Below are 16,006 nucleotides of genomic sequence, written 5' to 3'. Positions count from 1 at the left end.
CACAGTGCACTTGTATTGGTCCTGTCTTTTGCCTTTTTATTGTAGATTGTGTATTGTTTCCTCAATGTTGCATCTTAGTTCCCTTATAGAGGCTGATTCTGAATGCCATGCAAAGTGGCTGTAGTTACGGGCATCCACGGAAGCCTGATTAACTAACTGATGCTATTGAGAGTATTCGTTCAACTAATGTGGGGAGTATGTGCAAGCAGAAACCACTGCCGCCTATTGATTTTTCTTAGTCCCATAGTGTACTAGGTAATTAGGATTAGTGTTTTAGTGTTTTGGTGTCCATGGTGCACTAAACAGGGCTATTTGGTGTGATTTGAGGATAGGTGTATGTGGCACAGCCGTACATCTGGGAGTTATGACAATCCTGCTCCATGGAGTCCACCACAATCAAAGCAATGGCAACGACTCTTGCCATCATTATTCCATAGATGACGAGCATGAGTATAAACCACATGCATTACATTCCATAAAACTATTATTCATTTTACCACTTACTCTTATTGTATGGGTTCTTCCTCCAACCCTGTCTCGTGCTTCCAGCACCACAACATTTAATCCTGATTCCACCAGCAATTTAGCCGCAGAAAGACCTAAAATGAGATTAGTAGTATTGTTAGCATACTTTGTTCATAATGTGCCCTTATAATTCTATTGGCACTGACACAAGCATACTACAGTGTTGTTGTATTTTAAAAAATATATTCTTTAACATTACATTGCATAATATTGGGAGTATGCAGCAAGCAAAAAAACATTGAGAAGTCATACGGCATGGAGGTTAATAAGTCAAACGTTACAAATTTTTACTGTATACAGCTTTATGCCAGAGAGGAGTCTCGATGCAAAACATCTCATGGAAGAACTTGTGAATGTTGTATCTAGGATTGGAATGCTGGAGCACAAAGAGCATCACACTAATTGGTCACATGACACTGCCAGTTAATTCAAGACAAGAGCTCTTCAGTATAAAAATGGGCTGAATACAAAATAAGTACAATCTAGCAAAATACAAATGGAATCACAATTGTTCAATAGTTGAAGACACAAAACCCAAGTAACAAAATACTAGTTTTAGTAACTAATAAAAAATTATGGAAATGAACAGGACATCAATAAAGTATTTCCAGCTATTAAATTCCAATAAATTCAAAGCAAAATCGGTGGCCAATGTAAACCTTACTTGCCAACTATCCCTGATTGTCAGGGAGCCTCCCTGAAATAATATCAATCTCCCTGACTCCCTAAAGAGTCTAACAATCACCTGATTGCACCTTACCCCCATTATGTAGCTGTTATATACTTGGGGGAAAAAAAGAAAATCATAGATATATGCATTCAAATGGGATCATCAGTGCCATTCCCTGCATTGGTTATAAGACACAATGATCCCTATGGCTATATGCATTTTCATATAAGGTTTCTCATGGCCACTTATCTGGAACCACCTGTAAAACACAATACATGTGAATCTTATACCCCTTTCAGACATACTGAGATTCCCGGGATTTTGGCCTGCCTCGGCCAAAATTCCCGGGTCTCATGTCTGTGTGAAAGGTACCTAGCCGCCCCTGCAATCGACCAGGGTTTTTCCTGGGACTTAAGTCCCGGGAAATTACCCTGCTTCTGTCTGAATGGTGCTACCCAGGAATTTACTACTCCCGGGCAGCACCAAGCAGCTTTTGCATGTAGCTGACAGTGCAGGGTGTCCTATAGGATGCTCAGCACTGCTCCTTTGTTTGAGCTGACAGCGCAGAGCGTCCTATAGGAAGCTCAGCGCTGCTGCTCACCATCCCCAGCACCGGCCGGCTGTGCCACAGTGGGCCGCCCGCACTCCCGCTGGACCACCAGGGAATTAAAATAAATGTTAAAAAAATTATAATAATAATTAAAAAAAAACTGCATTACGATTGGCCTGCTTTTGGCTGCTGAATGATGACGTCATCATCAGCCAAAGAGGGGATAGGCTAGGAGGAGCAGACGGCAGAGAAGAGGCAGGTAAGCAGAAAAACCCTGCTCTTGTCTGAAAGGGGTCTACCTGGGAATTTCCCGGGTAGACACTGTAGTGTGAAAGGGGGGTCTCGACCAAATACCCGAGAATTTGCACAGGAGAAATTCCCGGGTCTGAGCAGGAAATTTCCCGGGTTGTATGTCTGAAAGGGGTATTACTAACTGCATTGGGACTTGATTACATTTGGATGTAAGTCAGGTTTATGACACGCCTCTCAGATGTAGCAGTACACGGCCACTGTAACGCACGCTCATAGGTGTCGCTTACACAATCTCCCTGAAATGCTTTTTCAAAAATAGGCAAGTATGGTATAATCAGTTGGGTGATGAAGATTCACAAATTTACATGAAGTTTTGCTGATTATGGCCCTGATTCTGAGTTGGGAATGAAGTAAGAAAGAGCAAGTAACTGAATACCTGGACAAAGCATATTGCAATGCAAGGGGTGCAAATACATACATTATTTTGCATGCAGGTACTGGCTGCTGTTGCATGTAGCCTACAAATGCTGAGCAGCTTTATTTTTATACTGCAATTTAGATGTCAGTTTGGACGCAACCCTCCCAAATCTAAATCTCTCTGCACATGTTACATCTGTCTCACCTGCAGTGCAGCCTGGTATTACCAAGGTGCACAGTTACTTGCTCTCTATTCCCAACTCAGAGTCATGCCCTATGTCTGTCTTGTATAATTTCATACAAATATTACCATAGACAAAAGTTGTTTGTAACAGGTAATGGCTAGATGACCGGTATAATTGTGGCAATACTCGATAGAAAGGGATCAGAAGGCTAGCCTATTCAGCACTTATACCCCTTTCAGATATACAACCCAGGAAATTTCCTGCTCAGACCTGGGAATTTTCTCCTGTGCAAATTCCCGGGTATTTGGTCAAGACCCCCCTTTCACACTACAGTGTAAATTCCCAGGTAAACCCTTTTCAGACAAGTGCAGGGTTTTTCTGCTTACCTGCCTCTTCTCTGCTGTCTGCTCCTCCTAGCCTATCCCCTCTTTGGCTGATGATGATGTCTTCATTCAGCTGCCGGAAGCCGGCCAATCATAATGCAGATTTTTTAATGTTTTTTTTTTTTAATTTCTTTTAATTCCCTGGTGGTCCAGCGGGAGTGCGGGTGGCCCGCTATGGCTGGGACCAGTCGGCGGTCTCCAGCGCGGGTGTCCTCGGCGTCCGGCTGGGGTCCTGTGTCGCTGACACAGCGATCTGCATGGCAGGCGGCCCACTGTGGCAGAGACCCACCGGCGGGTGTCCACACCATCCGGCTGGGGTTCTCTGTACACAGCCGGCCGGCGCTGGGGGTGGTGAGCAGCAGCGCTGAGCGTCCTATAGGACGCTCTGCGCTATCAACTCAAAGCAGCAGCGCTGAGCGTCCTATAGGACGCTCTGCGCTGTCAACTCAAAGCAGCAGTGCTGAGCATCCTATAGGATGCTCTGCGCTGTCAACTCCATGTCAAAGCTGCGTGGTGCTGCCCGGAAGTAGTAAATTCTTGGGTAGCACCATTCAGACAGAAGCAGGGTAATTTCCCGGGACTTACCCTGGTCGATTGCAGGGGCGGCTAGGTACCTTTCAGACAGACACGGCTACCCGGGAATTTGGCTGTGGCAGGCCAAATTCCCGGGAATCCCGAGATGTCTGAAAGGGGTATTACTGAGTTCTCAGGTAGTTCCATATAATAGCACCGAATGATCACTGGTGTATATCAGGGGTGATTTCATATGGGGTCTTGCAGAGTTGACAATATTTCAGAAATTTACAAAACTGCTCAGAAAACAACTGAAAGTCCATATTTATTAATTACTAAAAAAGGTAATTACTAATAGAGACCAAAAAACTTTCCAGTAAGAAATCCCCCCCTGCATATTACCTTCTATTTTACTTTCTTTGTAGAGGGAGATATTATTTACAGCAAGGTGGAGCTCTACTGTATCCTCCATCAGCTAAAAGGACCTGGAAATGCAATCCCATAAAGGGTTACTAGATTTACTTTGAACCCATTGAACACATGACTTGCTTCATTAACAGTGTATTTGTAATTGTACTAATCTTGGTACTTAAAGGTGCGTATCCACTTCCCGACTGTGAAACGAGAGCACGATTACGACATTGTAATCGTGCTGTTGTTTCAGTCTGTGATGAGCCTACACTGAACGTTCAGTCGTTTAGTGTAGGCACATCCATCATCCGCGTACATGCTGAACCTGCCATGATCGACAGGTTGACCAGCATGTATGAGTGATGATAGATGTCAAAAATGACCAGCGGGCACGAGCATCGCTGGTCGTTTTTGACATTTACATGGCCGGTTTGCTGACGATTTAGAAACGACTGAACGATAACGATGTCGTTATCATTCAATCGACCTGTGGATTCGCACCTTTACAGTGTTGTGGTATATACTTGTGAATAACAATTCAATGTATTGAAAAATCTTTAGTACCCAGTTTTCACATTAGACTACTGGGATATGTTTTCTTTATCTTCACTTCTTAAAATGTAATGGACTGTTCTCCAGCATTCTCTCTTCCTACTCTCTAGAAAAACTGCTTTGTTAGCAGTTGAATAATGACTTACAGGATGAATAAAAGTCATCTAAAGATCCAGCAAATTTTAAAGAAATGATTCACAATTTTATTGCATTATGCCGTTATTCATTACCATTATGGTTCATGTTACTTAATGTAACGTCTAAATACTTTTTGATTGCTGCAACACTATTTGGGGGACTTGTACCACAAATTTTAATCATCATCAACTGCTGCCTAGGACCAAGCTGAGTGAGTGATCTGGGTATAAGCTGATTATGAATATTTGCATCTTCATTTCTTTCTAAAATCAATAAAAAGTAACAGTGCTAGACAACATGGGCTGGTTTCCACTAGAACAGTTGGCATCAATCGTGGGGACACTCTGCAAAAGTGTAAACCAGCACCAGGCTAAAGAGGATGGCTTGTTGCACTATAATAGAGAAATCTGCCATGCAATGTCCCCTTATCATAATGTGCACAAATCCTACTTTTATCAGCATTGGGCTGTAGCTTCTATGTAATTCTTTTAATCTGTGAGAGTGGGACTTTATCATGTGTGTGATTCCACACAATAAAGCTCTAATGTCATAGTGACCAGAATGGGTCTGGCTCATATTAGGCAAGGGGGACCTTGTTTTGAAGTTGTCTCTGTTATGATGTAACCAGACAATCCTGGCAGCCTGCGTGCCAGGTGTAATACTTACTACATTTGTACTTGACTTAGTTACATGGTTATTTATGGAGGAAAGAGACACAATTCTATCAAGTTCATTCTTTTATAAATGTCAGAGGAAAACTCAACTATACCATGTGTGGTATAAGAGATAAACAGTAATGAGATAGAGAATGTCTAGGTAGACACAAGATGTTAGATAGACAATTGTTCGACAGGGACAAAAGGTCAAAACACAAAAGGTCGACATGTAAAAGGTCGACAGGATCAAATGGTCGACACAAGAATGGTTGTTAGTAGTTGTCCTAAATGATACTATGCTTAAATAAATCCTGTTATGTTTCATCTCTACATCTTTCAGTAGGGAATTCCATAGTGACTTGCCTTAAAGTGATTTAAATATGAGTCAACCATGTTCCTGCATTCTATTAATGCAATAGTTGTAGATACATTCTATAAATGATCATCACTTTATTATCTAGATCTGCAAATTTCAGCCCATATGACTGAATGTTACTTACCTGGAGTCCAGCTTTTCACCCAGTCGGTCAAACTCTGTCAGTCATGTTTCACTGGTGCTTTCCGCATTCTCTCACACCCCTGCTGAGGCAGGCATTGTCTATGCAGGCAAGTTTGTGAAGAGCATAGCCGGACATTGGAGATAGATTACCTGGAGGCCATTGCCCTATGTGGTAGTGTGTAACTTTTGGAAGACTCCACAATAAAAAATTGAACTAAACACACAATAGCAATATGTATTATTAATTTACAACTAGTACTACATTAATAAAATTTCTGAACATGGTTGAATGATATTTAAATTAATTTAAGGGAAGTTACTATGGAATTCACTATTAAAATAGGTAAAGATGGAACACAGACCCCAGTTAAGTAATAACTATGATCTTGTACAATGGAGTTACCCTCCATTGCTGGTCCCTATAGTAATGTTTTGAGAGTGGGATTGCATCTTAATGTTATGTGTTTTTTTTTTAATAAAATCATGTTTGGTAAGTTTTTAATACATGTTCTTGACCTAATTTAGTCATAAAAAACACAACAATTACTGAGTGGTTTTTGGTAAAATTAGTAGCCAGTTAAGTGGTTAATCGCCTGCAAAATACTTAAAAGAAAACAAAGCATAATATTATTTTTACAGTATGTTGCCCAGATACATAATTAATAAAAACAACTTGTATTTATGTATCTGTGATATCACAATAAAAATTGTTTCAAATAAATATTTCAAATTTGCAACTACAGTATATAAAAGCTTGTGCTTTGAAAGTCCATCCAGTTCAATCCTCGGCCACTCATAACATCCAACATATGTTGCTGCCCAAATATCTCTATTTGTTTTAAATTCATTACAGAACAGTGTGAAGCAAAATATACTGGGAGGCCAGTTAATGTAAACACTGAAGCCTTTTTATTTTTTACTACATTGAGCAGTTTAATGCTTTACTGTACAAATAGACAGTGAAAGACATTTCAGGTAATAAAACATAGGCCAACTCCGAGATGGACCATCCTCTGAGAAGGAATTAGAGACAATTTCTTCCAGTTCACTAGCCAGCCATGAGCCTGCAACACTGTTATTGTCAGTTGCAGATGGTTGCAAAGGACCTGCAGCAACCCTGACCACAACAGAAGGTCGTACAAATAAGGTAACAGGCGAACCCCCTGCAACCGCAGGTGTGCCACCATGACCGCCATTATCTTTGTGAACACCCAAGGGGCCGTGGAAATGCCAAATGGTAGAGCCTGAAACTGGTAATGGTGATCCGACACCGCAAATCTGAGGTAACGCTGATGAGCCCTGGGAATGGGGATATGCAGGTAGGCATCCTGAATATCCAGGGACACCATAAAATCCCCAGGCTGCATAGCTAAAACAATAGAACGCAAAGTCTCCATTTGGAACCGAGGGACCCTTAAAAACTTGTTCAGGGACTTGAGCTTGAGGATAGGTCGGTATGATCCATTTGGTTTTTGAACGAGAAAGAGGTTGGAGTAATATCACATCCCACTTAGGGGTAACGGAACAGGCACTATGACTCTCATCTGGAGCATAGAGCACACCACCTCCTTGTTTCGCTAGAGCCTTCGTTGGATCTGAAGGAAGGCCTGCTGCAAAGAACTGATGAGGAGGCCATCTGTGGAAGGAGAGGGCATATGCCTGAGATACCACTTCCCTTACCCAAGTGTCTGTGGTGGTCTGATACCAACACTGGGCATATTGCAGAAGTCGGCCTCCCACCTTGGGGTCCCCCAAGGGGAGGGAGGCCTAGCCCATCAGGCTGAGGGTTTGTCGTCCGGCTTGGCGGACGCACGTCTTGTACTCCAAGCCTGTTTCTTGGGCTTGGTGGTCATTTTGGGACCTGAAGGTCTCGGAAAGGACTGCACCTTAGATTTGCCCTGTGGGCGATAGGGTCGAAAGAACGGGTTCTTAGAGCCCGACGGAGTCGGGGCAGAAGGCAGACATGCAGATTTGGCTGCCGCCAGCGTGTCCACATTTTTGTCCAAAGCGGGCCCGAACAGAACCTGACCATTATAAGGGTAAGCCTTCCAAACCCTTTTTGGATTCAGCATCCGCCCTCAAAGAACGTAACCATAAGGAGCGGCTTGCATACACAGCCGCTGCGGAAATCCTAGAAGTCAGAAGACTAAAATCCAAGGCCACTTCGTTAATGTACGTAGCAGAATCCCGGAGATTACCCACTAACACAACCTGTTCACTGGTAACCTCCTAAGCAAATAATGCTTTAAAATGCGTCTGCCCATCTGTCCATAGCCAGGGCCACCCAGCAGACTACCATAACTGGCCTGGATGCTCCTCCAGAGAGATAATAGATTTAAGGCAAACTTCCACCTTACGGTCTGTAGCGTCCATCAGAGAAGACATTGACGGCATAGGTAGAGTCGCGCTCTTTACTAAGCGCGTCACATGAGAATCCACCGGGTGAGATTCCGATTTAGTGAAATAATCCTCCGCAAAGGGGTATGCACGTGCCAGACGTTTTTGAGGCTGAAACCTCTTACCCGGAGATTTCCACGCCTCCTCCAAGTGATCCGCTAGCTGACCAGATAGGGGAAAAACTGCTGCAGCACCTCTAATGTCCTTAAAATAAGCATGTGTAGGTGTTGCAGGTAGGTTGTCGTCAGTAATCACCATGGCCGTACGGACCGCCCATATGAGACCTTGAATATATATTTTGGACTTAACCTCCGCCCCTAATTGAGGAGTGTCAGTGTCAGATAAATCCAGAATCTCACCATCATCAGACGACCCGTCATTATCATCAAATTGTGTAGATGGAAATGACAGTAGCGGTCTTTTAGCAGGTCTTGGATCCTGCTCTGTAATATTCTACCGGAGGAATAACCTGCTGAGGGGGACACTGCACCACCACCATCTGTCCCTGAACCCCTAATACGGGGGAAGGGACAATCGCCTGCTGTGCGAACCCTAATTGGGGAAATTAAGGGGGGGCTGTTAACCTATTCACAAAGATATTCAAGGCTTGTGCAAGGGAAGCCCATGGGGGTTCATTTGAGGTGCTGGGTACAGCAGAGGTAGCAGGAAAGGTCAAACATGTAGTATATATACCTTTCTGAAGTACCACCCCCTCCCCCACACCTGCTTTACACCTATAGCAGGAGAACAGGAGAGGTGCGCCCATAGACACAGAGTCCTCACTGGACATAGTGATATGTGACCCTCCCACAGTAATAAACACTTGAAACTGTGAGGCAAATTCCCACCTTGACAGTACTGGCACAGAGAGGGCTGAACAGGAAGAAATAGGGATAGTAAAATGGCTGACAGAGAGATAGCAGACACACAGCGCTTGCATAATAGTCACATACAATGCACAAATTGCCTGCACTAATTCACCTACACAGACCAGCAGCCTGGTAGTGATATCGCTACATAAGCTGACCTGGATAATGTAGGAGAGGTATGTAAACGGTTACAAAGCGCATCTAAGATGGCCGCCGCAGTAAGCAAAGGAGGCGGGCCCAGGGGAGGATCTCTGCCTCAGCACGCCAAAGCTCTGTGGAAGGTGCTGAGAGCAGCGGGAGGAGGAGCCTCCTGTACTGCCAGGGGAAGGCGCCTTCCTCTGGCAGGCCATTAGCCCCCGGGATGCTGGAGCGTTTCCATAACGCTCCAGCCTCGTATCCCTGGTGGTCTAGTGTGAGCACAGGCTCAGTGCCTGGCTCAGCTATACTGCTGTCCCCAGGGAGCCCCCAGCCCTGGGGACACTGGACTGTGTGACAGCGGGCGCCTACCGCAGACGCCCGCTGCTTACCTTACTGTCCCCCGTAGGTCCGGCCACAGTCCCAGACCCCCGGGAGTTCCTCTAGCTGGAATCCCGAAGAACCCGCCAAGTTCCCCAGATCGCTACCGGTGGTCGGCGCCAGGTGTCGGAGCGGTAACGCGGGCGTCCGCTGGACTGTCCTTGCTGCTGCTCTAAAGTACTGAAAGCTCTTCAGGGACTGTGAAACACAGCCCCCCTGTGCGGTGACCCGTCTCCGGCCGGGCACCTACTGAAACTGAGGTGCCTTGGCCTGAGGGCGGGGTATAGGAGGGGGCCCGGTGCATCCTGGAATGACAGCTTTAACTGTGTGTTGCCCATGGACAAGCCCATGCCTATATCCCTAGGACCCTGGAGTAGAAAATATATATATATTTTTTTATACAAGTACAGATAGAAATAAATTATGTTGTATTAGTGGACCAATAAATATAAATACCAAAATTACCAATCCAATCTACTACAGACAGTTTAAGCTTGCCCCAGCATCTTTAGAACAGTGGGTTCAGAGTCGGTCGCAAGCGCTGAGCGCTCGCAACCGACTCGATGTTGCCCCACTGGGCATGCGCACAACGGAGCCGGCTCCGGTGTGCGCATGCGCGAGACCCGGCTAGCGACGGACGCTCCGTCGCTAGGGGTCTCGCAGCAGACGGGGCGAGCTGTCGATGGTGAGTGACAGCTCGCCCCGTTTGGAACGCTTGCCGTTTGGGGGCGGCCCCACTGACATCATTGCTGATATCAGTGGGCAGCTTCCTGCTCGATCAGAGCAGGAAGCTCCCTGGGGCTTACGAGTGCCCAGACCCAACCTTAGGGTCTGGTCGTAAGCCCCGATGGTCGCGATGGTCTTGACCATCGCAACCATCACCCATGTCGATCGCTAGAGCTATGGGTGTTAACCCACAGCTTAGCGATCGACAAGGAGGCGGTCGTTCAGGATGCAAGCGGCCGCCCTGATTCAATGCGACCACTTGCAACTAACGACCGCCTCTGAATGAGGTCCAGTGTCCCCTGGGATCTGAAGATGTGATGGTAGTTATTTGTCATGCTTTTACATTATTAGCCTTGCCCCTTCGTATGAATGAATGAATGAATCAATCAATCAATCAATCCATCCACAGAGTTTATTTCTGGACAACAAAAGGGAAGTATAATAGGGTCCGATTTTGCTAAATTAATGATTTACTGAAATTTTGCTGATGGATTTTGCCTCTAATAAAATTACTGTTTTAAAAACAGCTGATAAAATTACCAAAATAAATGAATTTGCAAAATCCCCCTATGGGCCTGTTGGAGTTGCAGTAAGTATGCATACCGATGGTTACCGCTTGTCAGACGCAGAACGAATATGGACGCAGAGAGGCTGCTTCACTGGGCATTTATGGGTCGCTAGCCAGATTAGGGCGTGTCTACATCAGCGACTGCATTTTAAGACAAGTTGCACTAATGCAATGCTATTTTCGGAGCTTTGACCACATATGCACCAAGCTCTGGAAAGCTAAACTTTTCCAGAGCTTGGACCGATAGGCAACTAATAGAAGCCTACGGGTTTCTTTTCGAAGACTGAACCGAGAGAGATCCAATAGTATCCCTTCCAGGGTCCCCCGCAGTTTGCGCATACGCTGGTCGATGGCCACGCATGCGCAGAAGGACTCCCGGGTCATACGTCCTGATGTCCCCACACCACAAAAGACTGGATATAGGGAGAGCTGTCCTTTGCTTAAACCTACATGGATATGGAGTTAATAAACACTGATATCCATGCGATCAGTGGCGGAATCCATCGCATCCAAAATGTGATGTTTTATGCATCCCGCACATGAAGGAGCAGAGTCTGACTATGCTGGAGGAAGGAGGGTAAGTGTGGTGGTGGGTGAGGGTAGGGAGGGTTTTGAATGCTTTTGACATGATTTAAAGTGTGATTAATTATTTATGTTGTACAGTGTGTTGGATCTTCTCCTTATTTCTTATTTATGCTGATGTAAGGATGTGTAGATAGCTAAAGACTAAGGGTCTATATAGCAAACTAAAAAGGCTTTTCTCAAGCTTTTACTTGAGAAAGCCTAAAATATCATCACACTATATTTAGTGTAGTTAAAAGTGTATAGAAATCACACTTTTCCCACGAAGTCCTCGTCCTCAACGAGGTCCTCCGCTGGGCTGCTGGCAGCCTAACACTGCCAGCAACTGGGCTCCAGTGTTATGCGCATAGCGAGAGCGGTGCTGTGAAAACAGCGGTAATCTTAGATTACCGCTGTTTATTAAATGCAGAAAGGTGGCATAACCCCTTTAGCGAGCGCTAAAGGGGTTATGTTTTGTTAGTAAATGGAGCCCTATATCTGGATGGCCCTATGTCTGCTCGCACTGGAGAAAACGCATGGACTACACCGCTGTCTTGCTGTTTCCTCTCACAGGGCGCTGCATGTGTACTGGGTTAAAAGTATAAGTTTCTGTCTTTCACAAATGTGCAAAACGAGCCCACAGAGGTCAGATTTCTCCTCACCAGGTCAGGTCCTTTTTGCTTGGTCTGTCTTGACAGGACTCTATATATAAATACAGCAATATACTGACAGCAAAAAGCATCAATAGTTTTCTATATCTTAGTGCACTTTTTACTAAATAGAACCTTTTGTCACATAGTTCTACCTTTGCCACAATTATTTTGAATCCCACTACTGGTCTGTATATAGTCAGTTTAGGGCCCTAGACAGGATGGGCAGTGTCCTCTCCCCACACCCCCAGCTGTTCTGGTACCTCGCATTACAAACTCTGGATGGAAAAGAAGTCACCACTATAGTTGGTGGGAAGACTGTGAAGTTGGATGGTTACAGTATAATCATTTTTCATTAGGTGGGCAGGTTACTCTTATGTCAGTGTTGGTGGATTCATCTTGTGACCTTAGTGTCAGTTTTTTGGGGTGAGAAGGTGATCTTTTGACCCTTATATTAATGTCAGTGATAGTGGGGTAATTTGTATGATAAAAAGGTCAAAGAAAAATGGTAGTTGCTCAGATCAGCTTAATTGCATAACACAGGTGCTTCTAAAGGGCGGGGTTTACTCTGAACACAGAAAAAAAGAGAGATTTGCCCTCCAGCACACTGCAGCAAAAACCATACTTAAAGGCTCCTCTATACTGGTGTCCCTAATATTAAGGGGCTCACGTCCGAGAAGCAAGGCACCCCAAAAAAATTCCAACCAAGGGCCATCCCCAGGGCATCACACGAAAAAGGGAAAAAGGTGATATTGATTTATCTTTACACATCTTTTCTACATACTTTACTATCACCTTTTTCCCTTTTTCGTGTGATGCCCTGGGGATGGCCCTTGGTTGGAATTTTTTTGGGGTGCCTTGCTTCTCGGACGTGAGCCCCTTAATATTAGGGACGCCAGTATAGAGGAGCCTTGACGATTGGCCTGGCGCTTATTCATATATTTGCAAATATGTGTAACCAATACCTCTAAATCTCTATTATTATGTAGGATTTAAGTATGGTTTTTGCTGCAGTGTGCTGGAGGGCAAATCTCTCTTTTTTTCTGTGTTCAGAGTAAACCCCGCCCTTTACAAGCACCTGTGTTATGCAATTAAGCTGATCTGAGCAACTACCATTTTTCTTTGTCATTTTGGAGAGGCATGAAGGCAGTCAGCATTAGGAGGAGGTGCTGATGCTTATAGTGCCATGTGGAGGTTTTTTTGGGGTACCTCCAAGGTAAGTTAGCTCTCAGCTTACATATGTACTGTTATCATGCAGTACATCAATTGTAATTATATGACCCAGAGTGGGTGCTACCATTATGTAGCAATAATTATTTTGGGGTGAGCGTTTGGGAGTGGGGCCCCCGGGGGGGTTCTGACTGGGCCTTTCTCATGGCATCACCACTTAATTCACATAGAATACTTTTATCACTTCTCTATTTGTTTGTACATTATATATGTCATTTTAATTCTTTATCATTTCATTAACACTTATTGATTTATCTTTACACATCTTTTCTACATACTTCACTATCACCTTTTTCCCTTTTTCGTGTGATGCCCTGGGGATGGCCCTTGGTTGGAATTTTTTTGGGGTACCTTGCTTCTCGGACGTGAGCCCCTTAATATTAGGGACGCCAGTATAGAGGAGCCTTGACGATTGGCCTGGCGCTTATTCATATATTTGCAAATATGTGTAACCAATACCTCTAAATCTCTATTATTATGTAGGATTTAAGTATGGTTTTTGCTGCAGTGTGCTGGAGGGCAAATCTCTCTTTTTTCTGTGTTCATGATAAAAAGGTCATTTTAATATTTACAGTAAATATGGTAATTTTCTGAGGGTTTTGATGCTAATCATTTACTGGATGTGACGTGCTTCGGTATGTTAGCATACTGTACAGTTTGCTGACATTGGCTTAGGTTGGTTAGGTTGAATTATGCTCCTTCGTTTAGACTATAGGGCGCTCCTGTCTTAAGTGTCCCGGGCACCCCAAAGTCTTAATTCAGTTTTGCAAACAGTGACCTAATGAAACAGATAAGAACATGTACTGGCCATAAAGTGTGATCAGATGGTGAGGTGGAGCAGTAATCTGTACAGGCCCATATATGCTGCAATTTGTAGCCAGTTAGGTTACAAGACGTGCCGGTTAGGTCCTAAGATTGCCATAAGTATGGGCACTTTAACACAATCTTCTTTAAAGTTGTTAGTTGTGTCTACAAAAACCGAAATCTCAGACATACAGAGGGACAACTGAGAAGCTAAGACTGAAAAGCTGTATCCAACATGCAGAGATACAGTTGGATAGACCCTTAAGTTACCAGGTGGATAGCTGTTGTGCCTGTTGTTGCTGGATTTTTTTCCTCTTTCCCCAATCTCAACTCTGTCCTCTTTTCCTCCTGTCTCTCTCTCTCTCCACCACTATCTTATGCTATCTCTGGCCCTGGTTCAGCAGTGCAAATGCAGATTCCCGATGGCAGGCGCCGTACCCATTCTGCGCATGTGAAATACAGGTCCTGCGTGATCGCACACAAAGCGGCAGCAGACTATCAGTGATTGACAGTCTGCTGCCGTTTGTGGGCGTGGAGGGGGCGGCGATGGCTTGTTGCCGCAGTTGGGGCTGAGGGAAGAGGCCAGGTTCTCTGTTCGCTAACTGAGATTTCCTGGCCTATTTGTTGTATCTGCGGCAGCCGGCCAACATGACCACATTGGTCACTCAGCCAGACGATGTGATTGCAGATTATCCGATGCTGTGTCCTTGGACGCAGCTCGGCTAAGTAACGCATGCAGGAGGCGTGATTCCTCTTGCTGCATTACCATATTACAGCTATTGCAGATGCTATAGCTCCTGCATCCGCTGCTAAATCACCTCCTGTCTCTTTAAACTTTAGGGTTCTATTTACTAAGCAGTGTTAGGAGACAGAGTGAAAAGTGATAAGAAAGTGATATGGTGCCAGCCAATCAGCTCCCAACTGTCATCTCACAGGCTGTGTTTGAAAAATGACAGTTGGGAGCTGATTGGCTGGCAACTTATCACTTTCTTATCACTTTTCACTCTGTCTCATAACACTGCTTAGTAAATAGACCCCTTAATGTTTTTCAGCTGAATACTGCCTGTCATCAGATGATAGGTGTCGATGCTGTTATTGAAGACAACCACTGATGGGGATCACTGACTTATGCAACCCATTTCTCTGGGGGCAGGCAGAACTATCTGCCCCTTATTGCATAAGTCAGGGAAATATGTTTTAGCGCATTGTATAATAATGAATATATAATCATTAAGAGTTATCTTGGTGAGGAAGTTTTCTTTCAGTAACAGCTCTTCACTAAAGCCACACCCCAGCAGAGGGGCAATTATTCCTCAGACACAAAGAAATGCGACACAGTTCAAATGCAATCTAACAACAATATATATTCCACAATCTGGTGTACTAAGTGTATAATTCTCACCTAGGCGCAGATGTACTAACAGTAGCGGCTCCAGGCACGGGAAAGCCGGTCCGTCGCCCGGAGCGCCACTGTATCCTGAGGGCGCAGGATACGCCCACCACCCTCCCGGAGATAAAGGAAATATTTAAGCTCAGGGGGAGGGAGCGGAGGAGGGAAGGGGCAGCAACTCCATATGGCGCTGGGCGCAGCACTGCCTAGCGCCGGCCCTGTGTACTAAGCTCTGGAAAGTGATAAATTGGACAGTGATAAACTACCAGTCACTCAGTGACTGTAGTTTATCACTATCCAATATATAACTTTCCAGAGCAGAGTACATCCCATTAGTGTTGAGTACTGTATCACTAGTGAATCAGCTCTCTCTCTGAATTTGGGTAAAGTCAGGTATGATAACAACTGACGGCTCCCTGTGGTAAGTGTAAGTGACTTCGGATGCCGGGTTGCCTGCAACCCAATCTGTTTTTGCTGGAATCGGTATGAAATACCACCTGCCGCATGGCTGGCGGTTCGATTCCCGGCAGCGGCAGCCCGACAG

At 44.8% G+C, this 16,006-nt stretch overlaps 1 protein-coding gene across 1 annotated transcript in view; it reads right to left on the bottom strand.

The window, feature by feature from the left end:
- The window catches only part of LOC148508168 (amine oxidase [flavin-containing] A-like), a 126,430-nt gene that overhangs the window by 91,629 nt on the left and 18,795 nt on the right, over positions 1 to 16,006 (bottom strand). Inside the window, exon 2 of the mRNA XM_088444906.1 lies at positions 505 to 599. Coding sequence (XP_088301032.1) covers positions 505 to 599 — 95 coding nt within the window. The remainder of the gene's footprint in view (positions 1 to 504; positions 600 to 16,006) is intronic.

This window comes from Taudactylus pleione, unplaced genomic scaffold (assembly GCF_031769625.1).
Source record: "Taudactylus pleione unplaced genomic scaffold, aTauple2 ptg000374l, whole genome shotgun sequence".
NCBI lineage: Eukaryota > Metazoa > Chordata > Amphibia > Anura > Myobatrachidae > Taudactylus > Taudactylus pleione.
Note: the sequence above shows the minus strand (reverse complement) of the source record. Positions and strands in the feature narration are given on the sequence as shown.